The sequence below is a fragment of the Protopterus annectens genome, chromosome 2.part0 (assembly GCF_019279795.1).
Source record: "Protopterus annectens isolate FY-2018-M chromosome 2.part0, PAN1.0, whole genome shotgun sequence".
NCBI classification, from domain to species: Eukaryota; Metazoa; Chordata; order Ceratodontiformes; family Protopteridae; genus Protopterus; species Protopterus annectens.
Window position 1 is genome coordinate 121,884,430 of NC_056728.1, and position 17,937 is coordinate 121,902,366.

The window sequence follows — 17,937 nt, forward strand, 5'->3', positions numbered from 1 at the left end:
TATTGATCAAATCTGAGGTGAACTGGCTGGCAGTACTTTTAGAGTGATTACTTAGAGATGGAGTTGATTGAGTGGACTGACCTGGGTAAAGGATCTGATTGACTGAGTGCACCAGAATAATTTAGGGTTGAGTGGACAAAGGTTTCAAGGTTTGCGTAATAAGTTACTTTGTATAATTTTATTTGGCTTTTAGCTGAGTTTCTCAGCTGTTTATATTTCAGTAGGTTAGCTTCAGTTTTTTGTTCTGTTGCCAGTTGAACCAAGTCTTGTCTCTTTGATTCAGTAATTGCTTAGTTTGACTTGATAGCTACAGACCTGGATTACATTTACTCTTTTAGTTCAGTTTATTTAGAATATTTAGAATAATGGTGTTGACTAGGGATACTGTTTCATCAAGTTAAAGGGTATGTAAAGAGCTCCAGTAGACAGAATTTTGGTTGGAGATTAGAGGGTCTGTTGTATCAATGGAACTTATAGGTAGTGATAAGCTCTACGATGACATCAAAATCAATCATTTTCATCCATGGACAATCATTGTACCCAAAAGTTATATCTGCGTTGTAAACTATGTACACCTGAGATTTCTGATTATGGTAAAATAATGACCACTGTAATGTACTTTCTTTGTTTTACACAAAACCACATTAACCACAGTAAAGTGGTATCCTAGCCTACTTTACACAAATGCACATTAGTCCTGTAAAATCAGATTAGTGGCTGTTTAACTAAAGAAAATGACAGCAAGATGGGTCAGTTTCATCTGCAGACAGCCCTCATACACAGTAGTAAATATAATAGTAAAATAAAAATAAATAAATTTTGTTGGTTGTATACACCTTAGATGTCTGACTGTAACAAAAACCATGGCCACATTAATGTACTTCAGCATTACTTCACATAAACAGTACCCATAGTAAAGTATTTCATCTCTTTTTATACATGTACACATTAGTCCTGCAAAGCCAGAATAACCACTGTTTATCATAAGCAAAGTACAGCACAGTCAGCAGTTTTCATCAGCAGACACCCCCTACCCAGCAATTATAGCTACTTTGTAGACTATGCACCCTTCAAATATGTGATTTTAAAAAATAAAAAAAAAATATCAGAATAATTTATTTTGACTTTATTTCACAGAAACAGACAGTAGCCATAGCATTCCAACTTTTTTCAAACAAATGCACATTAGTCCAGCAAAGTTATCCAGTGTCCAAAATAAATGACAGCCTACAAGTATTAAAACACATATCTGCTACAGTCCAGACTGCCTAATTAAGGTGCACTTTCATCACATTATTTACTCACATTGCTGTCATCTAAGGACTCCCTCTGTTGCTTTTTATTATCATCATGGCCATCAAACCCACTCAATTGCTCAAATTGTGCAGTATTTATCTCATTTTATTGTGCCACCCATAATATAGATCATGGATGAGATAGGGCAGAAATCCAACAAACTGAGTTGAGTGATCAGGTGTACAGCATCTTTCCCATGTGATGCCACGGTCACAGCTGCTTTGAACAGATGCAGTGTGACAGCAACATTTTGTTACTAAAATATAAATAAATTAATTAATAAATTAATGAAAGTTCCACTAAAAGAATGCTGCTGTAGCATAACTCTCAACCGTACTGAATTCCTTGGTATTTAGAGGGCAAAATAGTAGGGTACCACAAATTCCAGAGTGGCCACTTAAAGTCCTGATTTTTTTTTATTTTTTTTTACATTTTTTTTTATTTACAAGTTGAAGTTGCAGCTGATATCCTCATGCATTGCCAGCATATATTACAACTTCATCAATGTGCATGATGACATCAGCTTCGTGAGGCAGATTGCCAGCCTGTCAGATACTCGGACTGTGTTTACTTGTTTTGCATGGAAAGGGAAATTGGGAATAGTAGCACAGCAGGGAGCATGGAGCTGTTTACAGTTTAACTTAAGTTCTTACAACTTCTGCAGAGTCTGGTCCACCCAGCGTCCACACTCCCAGGATGGGAAAAAATGCATATCATATGTCTGTATGCCTATTGCCCAAGATAAACTGTCTGATCAATTGGAGATATGCAGTGCACACATAGACTTTGTCCATTTACAAAGGATCAAAAGTCAGCTATAGGGCTTAAAAGACTCTTAGGGACATGTGTGACTGATATGGAAATTAATAATATAATTTAATGCTTTTGTTGGTAAAGGATAACACTCACAGCCAGGTCTTCTTTTTGAATAATTAGGAGTAGTGTAGTGAGAGCTTATGTAGAAGTCTGAAAACGGGATGGCTACAGGTAAAGATTATTAAGGATAAGGACAACTTCTTAGGTAGGAAAGGACAAGAGATCAGTACTATCAGTACTGCTGTCTTGGGAAGGGTGTGTGTGTGTGTGTGTGTGTGTGTGCATGTGTGTGCGTGTGTGTGCGCGTGCGCGTGTGCGTGTGCGTGTGCGTGTGTGTGTGTGTGTGTGTGTGTGTGTGTGTTGGGGGGAGCTATTTGAAAAGTGAAACCCCCGTGCTAGTCATTTTAGCAGGTAAAATTCCTGAACGGTAAGAAGGAACAAATCTAGAAGGACAAGCACAAGTCTGCATGACATAGTGTAAAACAGAAATAGATAGTCTAGTAGCTTCTTGGTGTCACTCAACAACAAAAGACAGACAGACCTGGAAAATAAAAGAATCTAAGGTATTTAATGAACGATGTTATGCCATCAATCCCACCCCCCCCTTGATTTGCACTTCATATGGCTAAATAAAAGTGAGACACTGAATATACTAAACACAAAAAGTGTCTGACCAAGTTGCTTCAATTAACAATCTCAGTCAAAAAGACAGCATATGAAAACAACTGATTTTTTTTTATTGTGCAAGTTCTGCTGCCTTAGCCTAGTCTGCAGAATTGAATATACAAACTGATATTTAACAGGAAGGGGTTAAGGGCAGTAATGTTCTGCATCCCTAAATAGCTCAAAAGCTCAGTGCACAGAATGTGAATATTACAAGATATCCCCGTACCATTTCCACCGCTCTGGGATGCAGCTGACCATGAGTGGCAGTCACTGGCACAGAGAACTGGACTGGATTTTCTTCCGGTCCTTAGAATCCACAGTTCTCCCTTTGTAAGTTATTCTCTGTTACTCTCCCTAACTCCTAGACCTCTACACACATCTGGAGAAATGCTTCCCTTCTCGACATTCTTTCTGAAATCAGGAACTAGGAAAAAGTAATGGGGTGGGATGTAGGAAGGGAGAGGGAGGTGGCACTGTGGCAGCAGAATTGGAATAACTTCATGTTCCTTGTCTTGGAAATGTATTTTAGTGGTTTTGTTTGGTCCCTTTCACTCTGAATGGACAAAACTGGAAAAGCCATGTACTCAGTGACAGCTAGCTGCTGCTAACTAGGTCAGTACAAGTAAAATGAGGAGATATCCTCTGCCCCCCCTAGCACTGCCACGCACCCCAGTTGTGGTGTTGTCAGAGGGATCAGGGCAGCTTTGAATTAGGGATGATGATGATGGGCAATGCTGATGCTGTTTCTGACAATTCTGAGAAGTACCTGGCATACCTATTTCAGCAGCGGTTTGAACCTGCCAGCCTTGGAGACATTTGGAAGGGTTAGTGGGTCACAGTATCATCTTTCAGAAAGCACCTTTCTTAACTACAGTGGGGAATAACAATTCATTGGTGAAAAAGAAAAGTATTTATAACAAAATCATTCTTATAATACACACCTGGAGGTGCAGATATTTATTTATTCATTCTGGGGGAGGAAACCAACTCATTTGAAGTTATTAATCTTCTTTCCATTCATCACTGATGGGTTTGGTTCTGAGCCCTCAGAACCGAATTGGCCTATTACCAAGCTCGCGCCAGCCAAAAAAACTCTTGAGCTAAGTCTCTATCCAGAATGCTCTTCTCACTTTTACCTCAGATCTCGTTTGCTGCATAGCCATAAAACCACACTTCAGCTGAGCTCTCAGCTAAGTGAAATCTTTTTTGATATATTTGTAAAAGTTTTTGGATATCTTCCTATTTTACTAAACCTTTAGTATTGCTAGCATCTTTTCTTTGGTCTAACCTTATTCTTTCCACTCTACCTGTTGTTACCATTGGTAAACTTCAAGTAATATTGTTGGTACGGCCTTTTCCCTTACCCTTGTGGTATTTCTTCAATACCATAGCTGGTATTGTTTTCTCTTACTTAACCTGTTAGCTTTTATCTTTATTCAGGTGTTTCCCTTTCTTCTCTTCATACAGTGTATTGTTATATTGGTGATTGTCTTGTGATTTTTTTGAATGGAGTTGTCTTCATTATTGTTGGATTATACAATTAGCTGTGGTGTCCTTTTCTACCAAGATGTCGGATATGAAAGGTACTTCAGGCTTTAAGTATTGTACTTCTTGTAAGGGCAAGTTACCTAACAGTGATTTGCGTGATAACTGTATATACTGTTTGGGAGTGGCCCACCTTTCGGTGCAGTTTCCATGTGATTTTTGTCAAAGTTTCAGCTAACGCACTCTTAATGAGCGCAAAAATAAACTCATTCTGAAGGGGTTACTCAAGTCTCCCTTCTCAGAAGCCATTTCTGTGATAGAGTTCTCAACCCCTCCTTCTAAGGACAAAAAGAGATCTCATTCTGTTCCTTCTTCACCATCGGGTGATCAGAGCAAACCTGGGAAATCTAAGGTCCTTAAGCTATCGTCGAAGCATAAATTTGCCTCTTCTGCTCCACCTTCCTAGGCTCCAACCATCTCAAAACCTTCGATATTGACACCTGTTTTGGCACATGCCCTGCCTCTGGCACCAATCATAAATCTTACTTCACCTATTTTTGACTTTGGCACCTGTAGCTACTTCAGCTCAAGACATACCTTCAACTACGACTTCAGTTCCCTTTTTGGAACTGACTGTTTCAGTACTGAGGGCCACTTTGGCACCAAGCATTGTCTCAACCTCACGGGATCTGACCCCTTTGCTTCCGGTCTCAAAACTAGAGACTTCGGTGCTGACAGACCTTGCACCACAAACCCAATACTCTCTCTCCATAGACCCATTTCTGGGCCAAGCATATAGCCCATTTCTCAAATGTCCTGACTCTCTGTCTGAAGTATCTACTAGATCCACCAAGAACCTTTCAGAACATGACGTGATGCATCTTGTGGACCAGCTGTTGGTAGCCAGGGGGATTCCCTCACTTTATAAAACTCATCCACCTGCTGGACTTGGGTTGCCTTATCCACGGACTCCATCTTACACTCCTCCTTCGACCATCTCTGTTCCGAAGCCCTCTGCTCCAAATCCCTCTTGGAACCCATCACCTTGGTGTCTATGGTGCATCTTACTCCGGCTCTGAGTTTGTCCCTTTGGTCTTTGGCTCTCGCTGAACTGGTCCTTCCTCAATCTGGGGATTGGGGGATGGGAGAGTTGGCCCGGGGTATGGTGCCAACTTTCTCCTCAGCACCAATGGCTGCATCTGCGCCGATCCTGCTTGAGGCTCTTCCCGTGGGGGTGGGTCCATCGGAGCGGGGTGTGACCCCAGTCCTCAGGTTGTCTTTCTCGGTTCTGGGCTTCCATCCCTCTTTGGGTGGGCCTGCTTTCACACGATGGTGAGGGCTCTTGCTTGTGGCAGCACTCCTTTGATGTCGGAACCCCAGTTTTCACCCCCCCCTGAGCTACAGCTGTCACAGACCGCCCCCCCCGGGGACAGCGGGCAGAAAAGCCACAGGACACCCTTGTTCAAGGTACCCACTCTTCCAAGTCCTCCTCAGAGACCCCCACTGAGGAGCCCCCTCGAAAGAAGACATGCAAGAGGAAGCATGTGGACTTGCCTGAGGCATCCTTAATGGAAGAAACAGATTATGATGATGGTGAAGCGTCCCTACGGTCACCTCCTGATGATTAAAGCAGAGAGGTGACTGGAAGCCCTCCAACCCTTCATCTGAGGAATCCGTGTTCCTGCAGGCTTTTCCTGCCCAGCCTTCTACCTCTTGGGTGACCCCACCTGCCGACGAGCTCATACAACTCATCGTGCAGCATATGTGGAAGAACCCAGTGAGGCAGTTCCCTGGAGAACAGACAGAATTCTTTCCCCTCCTGTGGAGAATCCACACTGGTCCAAAGGGTTACCAGTTCATGTGATGGTGGTGGTAGTGGCCACGAAAAAGGACTTGGCCGAGGAAAGTCCCACTGTCCACCTGCCCAACAGGGAGTCCCGGGCGGTGGACAGACCTGGGAAGTGTGTTTTTGCATCAGGGACCTTTGCTATATGCTCCCTGAATTATTTGGCACATTTTATGTGGCTCCAGAGGGACTTGATCTAAGAGCTCTCTGGGACACTCACAGGACAGTTGTCTGATGAGGTCAGGGACAAAGTGGCCTCACAGCTAGCAACCCTGGAATCAATATACAACTCGCCCATGAGGTTGCTCTTACACGCAACCAAAGGAGTGGCTAGAGCAGCAGGTTTGGGCATTGTTATGAGGCGTCATGCCTGAATGCGCATCTGTGACCTCACGGACCCCTTTAAGCCTTCCTTTCTGAATACTCCCATTAAAGCTTCATCCCTTTTTGGCTCCAAAGTGAAGCACACGCTATCCAGGTGTGAGCAAGATGGAAAGACCCTATCTGCCATAGGCCTACGGTTTTCCAACCCTCAACATACCTTCTCCAGGAATCAGAGGAGTGGGAAAATGTGGCATAAGAAATATAAGGGTCCTTCCCATGGCGCATGTGGTGATGATACTCCCAGAGGGAGAGGGAGTAAAAATTCTGGAAGACACCCCTATAGAGGCAGAGGGGGTCCTCACAACCAAGGCTCCAGGGATTCCTTCTCTGGACAGCCTTATCAGTGGTCCTGAGGGGTGGCCCGATTGCTTACCTCTGGAAGCAGTCGGGGATCGTTTTTCTCTGCGCCAAGTTGCCTGGCACTCTATCACCACCGATCATTGGGTGCAGAGTATTATCATCAGAGGCTACACCATTCCCCTTTCTTATCAGCCAAAATTTCCAAGAAAACTTCCCGACCTTCCACCCAGTCAAAGGAAAGAAGCAGCTTCAGAGATTATAAAGCTGTCTCAAAAAAGAATCCAGATTTTACTCCAGATTCTTTTTGGTGCCAAAAAAGACAGGGGACTGGAGACCCATTTTGGATCTCAGCAACTTAAACAAGTCTGTCACCCACACCAAATTCTGTATGGTCACGGTTCAGTCCATCCTTCTGTTTTTAAGAGAAGGTGATTGGATGTGCTCTATAGATCTCTGGGATGTATATTACCACATCAAGATGGACAAACGCTCCAGGAGTCTGCTTCGCTTCTGGCTAGGAGCCAGTCATTACCAATTCTGTGCCTTGCCGTTTGGTCTCTCTACAGCCCCCAGAGCATTCACGAAATGCATGGCAGTGGTAACAGCTCACTTGAGACTAAAAGGATTCTGTGTGTTTCCATATCTGGACAACTGGCTCCTTACCACCCCCTCCAAGCATCTTCTGGTATCTGCGCTACAACATACTCTCTCTCTCTCTCTCTCTCTCTCTCTCTCTGGCAGAATTGTTGGGAATAATGATACATTGGGAGAAATCAAATCTTATCCCTACACAACAAATAGAGTTCATTGGAGCAGTGTTCAATACTCAGCCCTGTCTGGTATCACTCCCTCTTCACAGACTCCATCGATTGAGGGCTTCAAATCCAAGCAATTCTTTCTCAAACATCAGCCTCTGCAAGAGAAGTTCTCCAAGCCCTAGCTTCTATGGCTGTGTCAGTTCCAATAGTGCCTCTAGCAAAGCTACATATGTGAATTCTGCAATGGCTCCTTCTGTGTCAGTGGTTCCCAAACTGTCATCCCCTGGATTACAAGATTTGAATAACCACCTGCAAGCAGATCCTGTTTTGGTGGATGAGACCAGTCGCAGATATTTGGAGCCGCCCATTTCAACCCTCCCAGCCCACAGTCATTGTGACCATGGATGCATCCCTGATTGGGTGGGTGGAGGCATTTCCAAGGAAAGACTGTCCAAGGCACATGGTCCACCTCAGAGGCCCACCTGTATATCAATGTTCTAGAACTGAGAGACATGCTGTTAGCGTTGCAGGCATTCCATTCGGCTCTCTGCTCTGGGACAATTGCAATTCAATCAGACAATATGTCAGTGGTCTGGTACATCAACAAGCAAGGAGGAACCAAGTCCTGCCCCCTATGTCAAGAAGCCATGAGAATTTGGCAGTGGGCGATAGCTTCCAATTGCTTTCTGATAGCAATGCATATCCCGGGGAGCTCCAACGTGATTGCGGACAAACTGAGCAGATGCATCCTCATGCCCCATGAGTGATCCCTCAACCCCGAGGTGGTGTCTGTAATCTTCAGCCACTGGGGCCAGCCTTGCTGTGATCTTTTCACCTCCCCATCAAACTCCAAGTGCAGCAACTACTTTGCCCTACTTCCCCCAGAGGGGAAGTCACCGAGGGAAGCTCTGATCCACGATTGGCTCACAGGACTTCTCTACGCCTATCCTCCCATTCCTCTGATCCCACAACTTCTAAAGAAAGCTCTTTGGTTGAGATGCAAGGTGATCCTCATACCCCCATTCTGGCCTCAACAAGTTTGGTTCCTCTTCCTTTGGCCTCACCTAGTATACCCACCATGGATTCTGGGCCCTCTGCCAGATTTGATCACTCACCCTCAAGGGTTGAGTCACCTGAACCTGTCCACTCTCATGTTGACAGCTTGGCTTCTCCACTTCCACTAGTCACCAGGCAGGCTAATCTCTCCTCACCTGTTTGAGACATCATTCTGGCCACTCTTAAACCATCCACCAGAAGGCTATATCAGGATAAATCGAAAAAGTTCTCCATCTGGTCCAAGGATAACATGCTAGACCTGTATTTGGCTCCAGTTACTGCAGTGCTTCAATACTTAGCTAAGTTTTTTGATAACAAAGCCTCTGCCTCTACAGTTTGAGTGCATCTAGTGGCAATTTCCAACTTCCACAATGGTATAGATCGCACCTCTCTTATCTCTTTATGCCTCTGCAAGGCCTTCCTCAAAGGGACCTCTCATCTCAGACCTCATCTCAGACAGCCCATAGAACCATGGAACCTAACTTTAGTCCTCCAGTCTTTGACTCAAAAGCCCTTTGAGCTTGTGGCTAAGTGTGACCTAAAGTTTTTGTTTTGGAAATCTTTGTCGCTGGTAGCCATTACCTCTGCCAGAAGAGTTTCAGAGCTGCAGGCATTGTGTATCAAGAGGCCCTATCTAGTTTTTATAAAGACAGAGTGTCACTTCGGATGAACCCATCCTTTCTTCCCAAAGTTGTTTCTGAATTCTCTAGTAACCAGTCCATTGATCTACCAGTGTTTTTTCTGAATGTTGCTAATAGAGGAGAGTATTGCCTTCACATTTTAAGATTTTACCTAGACAGGACCAAACCTATCCATAAATCTGAACAGCTTTTCATCTCCTTTTTGGGACTGAAAATGGGAGAAGCTGTTTCCAAGATTACATTATCAAGATGGCTAAGGGACTGCAACCTATTCCCTCCATAATGAATCCATGCCAAAAGTTAAAGCCCGCTCCACTAGATCTGTGGCAACATCTATAGCATTCCATTGCAAGGTATCCATGGATGACATCTGTGCAGCAGCTACTTGAGCTAAGCCTCATACCTTTATTAATCATTACAAATTGGACCTGGTGTCCAGGGGGAGAGCAGCCTTCGGCTCAATGGTATTCAGGAATGTTCTTCCATAAGGGCCGACCATGGACCTCAAGGTACCTTGGGATTCTGTCCCATCAGTGATGAATGGAAAGAAGATTAACAACATCAGATAAAGAAGTTATGTCTTACCATAACGTTCCATCTGTGTTGTTCATCTTCTTTCATTCATCACTTTCCACCCTCCTTCCCCCCTCCAAAGGCTCCTGGGGGATGCCTTGGATCTAAGTGGTGCACTAGTGTACTTGCACAGAAGTGGCCTCGGCTTTACTTCCTGAGGTAACAGGGGGAAGGGCATTCTGGGTAGAGACAGCTTGAGAGTTTTTTTGGCTGGTGCGAGCTTGGTAATAGGCCGACTTGGTTCCAAGGGCTCGGAACCGAACCCATCAGTGATGAACGAAAGAAGATGAACAACACAGGTGGAACGTTATGGTAAGACATAACTTCTTTTTTGTTTACTGTATTGAACCAAATTTACTTTGTCTGCTCACTAATATTGTTGGTGTTAAGGTGAACCAATCACCTTACTGTTACTTATATTATGGCATACATATATATATATATATATATATATATATATATATATATATATATATATTGAGAGAGAGAGAGAAACTAAACTAGGTTACTAAAATGAAACTCTAGCAATGGAAGAAGGTATGTCTGATGCAAGAAATGGAGTGCACAGATTCCTGGGTTATTGTTAATCAGTGTCATTACTTTGCATGCTAATGTCCTATGGAGCATCCACTTCCCAGTGTCCAGAAAAGGCATGTGCCAAGTATGAACACCTAGCCAAGGAAAGTATTACTGCTGCTAGCACCTCACCTTTAACATTTCCATGTTAATGTAACACTTAGCAACCGATAGGCAGATGTCATAATTTTTCACTATACAAAGTCACAAATGTAAAGGAACACTTAATCTTGCAGGTATTTGTTTGTTATATACAATCATGCTAGAAACTGAAGAGCATGTTGTCTGCAGTGTGTTACAAACATCTTGGTAACAGTTATCACTTACATACCTCCCAACTGTCCATATTTTCCCAGAATATCTGTATTTCTGTCTCATATTTTGATCTGTTCCTAAAATTTCTGGTTTTCTAACAAATCACTGAAGATTTAAATCACAAAATAATGACAGTATGACATATATTTGAGTTTCAAACTTCATACCTTCAGAAAATCCATGCTAACACAAAACATGATATTCTAACAACTTTCTAAGTTTATAAGAGCAATGTGCAGATGCTGCTTCCTTTAACTGAAGGTCAGCGAAGTTTAATGCTGTGTTATTTAATATTAGTGTAGAAGCAGTTACTTTTATTTTTATAAAAAAAAATTGTATTTTAGTTTTACACAAGTTCAAAGTTTGCTACAAGTTCAAATGTTAATATAAATAAAACACTATTGTTCTGGTTATATTTTATGTTTCATAAGTTGTCTGTTCTTCAGTTTACATTTTAATGTTGGTATCCCACAATTCCATTGGCATAGGCATGGTTACATAGTTATGCATGTAAATTTTATGTTAATCAGCATACAGATATTGGCCAGTTGTATCTACTTTGCATGGGCCTTTTTCTAGATTTTTGATGTTTCCAGGTTGAGAGGTATGTGCCCTAGGTAGCCACCTAGTTCACATATGCTAAGGCTGGGAATGCCATTAAGTTTGGTAATTCCACACTACTGGAGCTTCTTCTTTCAGCTTTTTCCTGGTTAGGGGTCACCACAGTGGATTGCCTGCCTGCTCATGATTGGCAGTGGAGTTTGTACGGTGTTGAGTTGCCAGCCTGGCACCCAACCTTCCACAGAAGGCACACACATGCAAGCACTCACGCCTAGGGCCAATTTAGAGTGTCCAATCCACCTACAGCATGTCTTTGGGATGTGGGAGGAAACCAGAGCACCCAGAGGAAACCCACGTGAACACAGGGAGGCCATACAGACTCCACACAGAAAGCACCCAGCCGAGGATTGAACTGGAGAGCCTCTTGCTGTGTGGTGGGAATGCTAACCACTGCACCACCGCGGCTGCCCACTATTGGAGCTATAAAAACAAAACTGAACTTCTGCATCATCGTAATTATCACTGAGCAATGAAGGGTATTTAAAATATATGTTTCATGCTTAAAAGCTCCCTGTGAATATAAACTTAACTATAAAACCTCATTAAACCCAAGTGATGCCATCAGGTATCTCTCCTGGATTATCCTAGTGGTCTCAACAAGCATCTATTACTGCTTTTCTGTATTTACATTAATAATTACAAAAGTTTGCTATATACAAAGTATTGAAAGTTTTCATATTAAACCTTACGTGATGGGAAGCACACTTACGTTAATAACTGACCTCTGACTTGTGCAGCTAAAGAGTTATTACTGACCTCTGACTTGTGCAATTAAAGAGTTATGTGTTTTTCATATATTGTTTATTTATATTTCATCCTTTTCTAAATGTCTCAACAACCAGGCAACATAGATTTGCCTAGCCTTAAATGAAGGCCAACAGCTGAATGAACAAAATGCTACTGATTGTGTGTGTGTGTGTGTGTGTGTGTGTGTGTGTGTGTGTGTGTGTGTGTGTGTGTGTGTGTGTGTGTGTGGTTGAGTGGTTACTTTGGTGTTGTTACATTGTTTACAAAATGTTACTAAATGAATACTGTCTGTGTGTATTGTGGCTTATAAAATCTAATTTAAAAGTACAGTCTAATGAATACTACTGTAAACATTAATTTGGGCTATACAATTTGCCATTTATATCTCTTTAGTAACATTTATTGTTCTATTTGACTTGAATGAACATTTGTCCTAACTGTGAGTGTGTAACTTGAATTTGTCAAAAGACATCTTCAGTTTCAGTATCTATCCACTCCACAGTGGCACCATGTACGTTCGAATGACGTACTTTCAATGTGTAATTATGTTTAAAGGTGACACCCCAAAGATGTCCCCCGGCTCATATGAGCACAAAGAGGTGAAAGAGCAGTGGAGTCCTCATTATAAAGTGGAAATATTAATGAAAAAGCTAAGATAGTACTTTTGTTTTTTTTTAAATAACACCACTGTTTAACAGCAGTACATCACAATACACCATGGCATAGCTGTTGGTAATTCATATTTTTACTCACAATGCTGGTGGGTAAAGAAGAGACAAGAGATCCTATGTTTTCTTGATCAAAGAAATGCTTTGATGTATGAATTGGCAAAATCTGGTTAATAATAATCTGGCCATATACTGTTACTAACTACTGAATACTATACAGCTGACTTTGCATTTGTTTTTAGCACTGGCAGAAAAATGTTAACCCTAAGTTCATTTCTGTTAAGACTGGAGTAGGAACCAAATATAGTTCTGCTGATAGTTATTTATTTTATGCTGAGAAAGCAAAAAAAGAATGATGTCATCTATATATTTTCATACCATCTGTGAGTAACTTGATTAAAACTAATGTTCACTGATGGGAAAGTCTGAAAAGTCTTTTGCATATAGGTGCCTTTACAGTCGCAGCCATTTATTTTCCTGTCACTGAAATTACTTTCATTCAGTTTACATATATTATTAGAAAACACATTTTTAATTTTCTTAAACGCTTTTTTTGTTCTGTATATCAGTCAACCATCAAACCACTGTCCACAGTCTGTATTCCATTCCCTAGTGAATCACGGGTCTATATTATGTCCTCAAAAGATGTCTTCACTGAACTCCTGTTTGCCGAGCAATAATAACCTAACAATTACTTCTCCGAATGGCCATTTCAACAATTTTTTTCCTAGGGAAAAAAAACGCTTGGCCATCATCTTGGAAATTACCATTTTCCCCACTGTGGTGAAGAGCTCGGAGTTGGTATATTTAGTTAGGGCATGTGGGGGCACAGCCCTCCCACATTAGGGGGTGTAGGGGGGAAAAGTTTGAAGGGGTTGAAATTTTGTTTCGTTGTTGTTTGGTGAAGAGATTGTTTCTCATAGGAAAAAAATTTGCTGAAATGGCCATTCGGAGAAGTGGGAGCTCGCTGATTATTGGTTGGCAAACAGGTGTTCGGTGAAGATGTCTTTCAAAGACGTAATATAGACCTGTGCATCTCATCCAGTCAGCATCCCACATATCCCATTTGGGGGTGGGGGCTGTCTCTCTTCACATGAAGTTTGCTTTGGTCTCTCCTGATTTGTCCTTTATCTCCAGGTCAACCAGACATTTCCATAGCACTGTGATGAAGTAGAACCAGATATCCTTTTAAAATGAAGGTACAAGGCATTTACAATTTAATTATTGACTTGTGTCTTTTAATTTCATTTTAAGAGACATAGACTCTGCAGTGTTCTTCCTCTGCTACAGATCACCCCGACCCAAGCTGCTTATTATTTCATGCTAGTTCATGCAGTACTTTTGAAGTGATGTACTGTTCTAAGAATATTATACTTAACAAGGGATTTTTTTTTATCTGAGTCAAAAGAAGCTGAGATGTTCTTTTCCATAGCAGTGGCAAAGTACAGAATATCATATCATGTGATAATTCATGAGCAGTGCTTTGTTTTTAAAATAAGCACATGGACAGAATTTATGCTCTTCTGGAGGATGTTAAACATGGAAATTGGAATACAAGGTTGTCATGTGGTTATGTGGAAAACCAGCCATGATTTGTTAACCGGGGGGCAAAATTGCATAGGACCTTTTTATTACTCCCTTACTTGTATTATCTACAAGACAATATTTCTTTTTAACATAATTTTAGTAATCATTGTAATTCATTGCATGGTACATTTGGTATTTTTTTTTTCATAACGGAGTTTTGCTGCTTGAGTTGAGTAGATAATTTTGTCATTGATAATGGCTTCTGTTAAGGCTCAGAAATCTAAACACTTGACTAACAAGTACATTCTTTATCCCTACAATCACACAGCGGATCCAGGATGTGGAGGCATGTATGGAGATAGTGAAGGTATTATCATTTCACCTAACTGGCCCAATCCTTATGCCAACAACAGACAGTGCATATACATCATTAGACAACCAGAGAATGAAAAGATCTTCCTCAACTTTACTCACATGGACCTAGAATCTCATGGCACATGTTCCTGGGATTATATTGAGGTAAGTTATTTCACAGAAAAGTAATAGCAAATTCATCCTGACTGTGACGTAGCAGATGCACTATTCTTTCATACAGAGTTCATTTCAAAAAACCCAAACCCTTAATATGTTTAAGACTCATACCTTGGGTTGTTGGATACTTTAGTGTTACCTCCTTGCGCAACATCAGTTCTCCTACAGAGATTTTTAGTAGTGAGAAATAATAATTTTACAAAAGGTTGATTAGCTGGGCTGTGTCCCATGTTATATCTAACTTTTTTTGTATATATCATGCACTAAAAATGTATAAAGGCCCACAGGGATTGGCAGGCATGAATTCATGTGAGTAACAGTTGACTGTATTCTGCAGGCAAATTATGATTAGTGTATTAGGTGATACATCCTGTGTTGAAACGAGTATCTGGCTTGGATGAAGAAGTGATTTTTGAATTGCATTCTGAAGTAGGAGCAAGTGTTGATTTTCTTTAGGTCGATGGGGAGAGCTTGCCAAAGAGCAGGTGCCTGAGAAGAAAATGCATGTGCAGTGTTATGGAGTTTGGTTCTAGGGTAATGAGAGTTGGTGTGGTTTTCAAGTAGTATAAGAAGGATTTTTTATGAAAGTTAGCTGCGGGGGGGGGGGGGTAAATGTCTGGAGTTGAAGTAGTTTGTAAAGTATGGTTTGGGATCATAGCAGTAAGTTTGAACTTTGTTTCATGAGTAGTAATTTGGGTTTTTCTAGTGTGATATACTGACCCCTCATGGAGGGTTGAGTTTGTAATAAATTGGCAGATGCTGTTGGAGATTGTCTGGGTTCTGTTACTGTTTTTCTTGGTGGCAGATTCGAAAATGGTTAGTCTGTATTTTAACTGAAAAGAGAACTCCTTTGATGATGGCTACTCTAGCTGGTTGAGATAGAAAAGTGGAAAACTTGTTGGCCTAAAAGAGGGGGACATTTATTTTTGTTCTCACTCTGTCTATGTGGGAATGCAAGTTTAGAAACTGTTCAAGTCATGATTCTAGATATTTAAAGATGAAGGCTGTTTCTGTGGTATGAATGTATAAATAAAGGAAAGGTAAAGAGTCAAGGTCTTGGGGAATTTTCTGCGGAGTTATAAAAAGCATAGTTCTGATCTTGCAGAGATTGAGTAGTAGTTCATGGCTTAGAAACCATTGGTTTGTTTCATGTAAGTCTGGCTGGAGTTAGGTCTGAATTTTGTATAAGAGTGTCTTGACTGGTAAATTACCATGTTATCAGCATAGAAGATGAATGGGAGATGAGAAAGCCACAAGGAAGTTTGTTAATGACTGTGAAGAGGAGGGAGGCAAGAATAGATCCTTATGGTATACTTTTGATAAAAGGTGTATATTCTGACTGGGAGGATCATTTTTTAACTCTGAAGTGTCTCTCATTGAGGAGGTTTTTAAACCAGGGAGTGGTGTCTAGGCTGATACCAATTTCAATTAGTTTGTTTAGGAGAAGATAATAGTCAGTGAGATCAAATACTTTTGTCAGTCTATAAATCCGGCACCTGTAGGGAGGCATTTGTCACTGTTCTGCAAAATGTCATTAGTTAGGGATCAAAGTGCTGCCATAGTACTTTGTCTAGGCCAGAATCCATGCTCTTTTCTAGATGTTTGCCTAGAGATGGGAGGAAGGATATTGAATGACAGCGAAAGATATCTTTTGTGTTGGTTTAATCTGGTAGGGTTTAGTTAGAGCAGTTTTCCAAGTTGTGGCATGATGTTTTATGTGACACATAGATTATATATGTGGGTGAGAGGAAGACACAGGTGGTCTCTGCAATGATATATGAACCAGGGATTATGTTGCCAGATCCAGGAGGGGTGTCAGTGAAAATATTTTCAAGCAGAGTAGAGACTTCTTTGGAGTGTATGCATTTGAAGTGGAAGGGGATGAATGGTGGGGAGTGAGTTATTCCTGATCCATGGGGAGTGCGGAGTTTGATAGGAGATTACTAAATTCTTTAAGGAAATGTTCTGGGTAAGTTTGGTGTACCACATTGAATGGTGCTTGCAGAGAGGGTGCCATGAAGATGTTTTCTTCCTGTCAGAAGGTCCAGGGAGGTGGCATTTCTCCTCATCCATTGTCTTGGTGATCTTCTCAAACAAGTCTATCAGGTTTAGTAGGCATTACCTTCCCTTGACAAAACCGGACTGGGTTGGGTCTGGTGCCTGATGGGTACCTATGTCTTTGTTGATCATTTCTATGATAATTCATTCCATGATTCTTTATATTAGACTAGTCAGACTAATAGGTCTGTACTTTCCAGGATCAGTTGATGGTACAAAGCCTCTTTTGAGGCTGTAATTGAAAAGTGACTCAAATGGACCTGATAGGTAATGTTTTAGGCTATTTCAGAGGCATCCCAGGATATTTTCAGGGCCCTTTAAGGCTGCATTTTTGACCACCAGGACCTTCTCCCTGTTAATAGTTGGGGGGGGGGGGTTATGCTAGTAGGTATTGACTGGGGGTGGTTGGGAGGAGTGGGGGGTAAATTTGAGCTGAATTTGTCAAGTAGCAAATTCTTTATGTCCCTGTATTCAGTGAAAGTGGCACGATTGACCACCACTTTACCACACTGGTGTGTGCTGTCATTGACGTTTTGGACTTAGCTGTAGAAGGCCTTTTGGTTGTCTTTCACCTATGAGCCTATCTTTACTTTGTAATTGGTCTTGTTGGACTTAATTAGTCCTCTTAGTTTCTTGTTTAGTTTAATTGCAGAGCTCCTATCATTATGAGAGTTATTTTCTTTTTTATTTTAGCCATGACTTTTTTCTTTTTGCTATATACTCTGTTAAGGTTAGGATTTCACCAGTGCAGTTGTTTTTAGATTTTGTTTTTGGGCTGTCTTCCTGTAGGTACAGCATCCTCTATTTATCTGGTTGCACAGGGTCTCTGTGAGGACTTCCACACAGGTCACTGTGAGCTCGAGGCACTGAATTTTGATAAACTATCTCTTACTAGAATGCAGTTTGCTTTGGAATAGTTCCTAACTGTTACAGGGTTTGCTGGGGTTACTGAGTTGATTTTTATATCAATGCTGCAGACATGATGCTGGGGGTGGGGGTTAAGATATAGCATTCTTCCATATTGATGAATACCACTTCCAGTATGTTTTAACATTTGGTGGGTGTGCACACTA

The 17,937-nt window shown here is 41.4% G+C and overlaps 1 protein-coding gene across 1 annotated transcript in view; it reads left to right on the forward strand.

Moving 5' to 3' along the window:
- Positions 1–17,937, forward strand: part of LOC122792709 (cubilin-like) — a 3,134,001-nt gene that overhangs the window by 464,776 nt on the left and 2,651,288 nt on the right. The window contains exon 17 of the mRNA XM_044060295.1: positions 14,604–14,794. Coding sequence (XP_043916230.1) covers positions 14,604–14,794 — 191 coding nt within the window. The remainder of the gene's footprint in view (positions 1–14,603; positions 14,795–17,937) is intronic.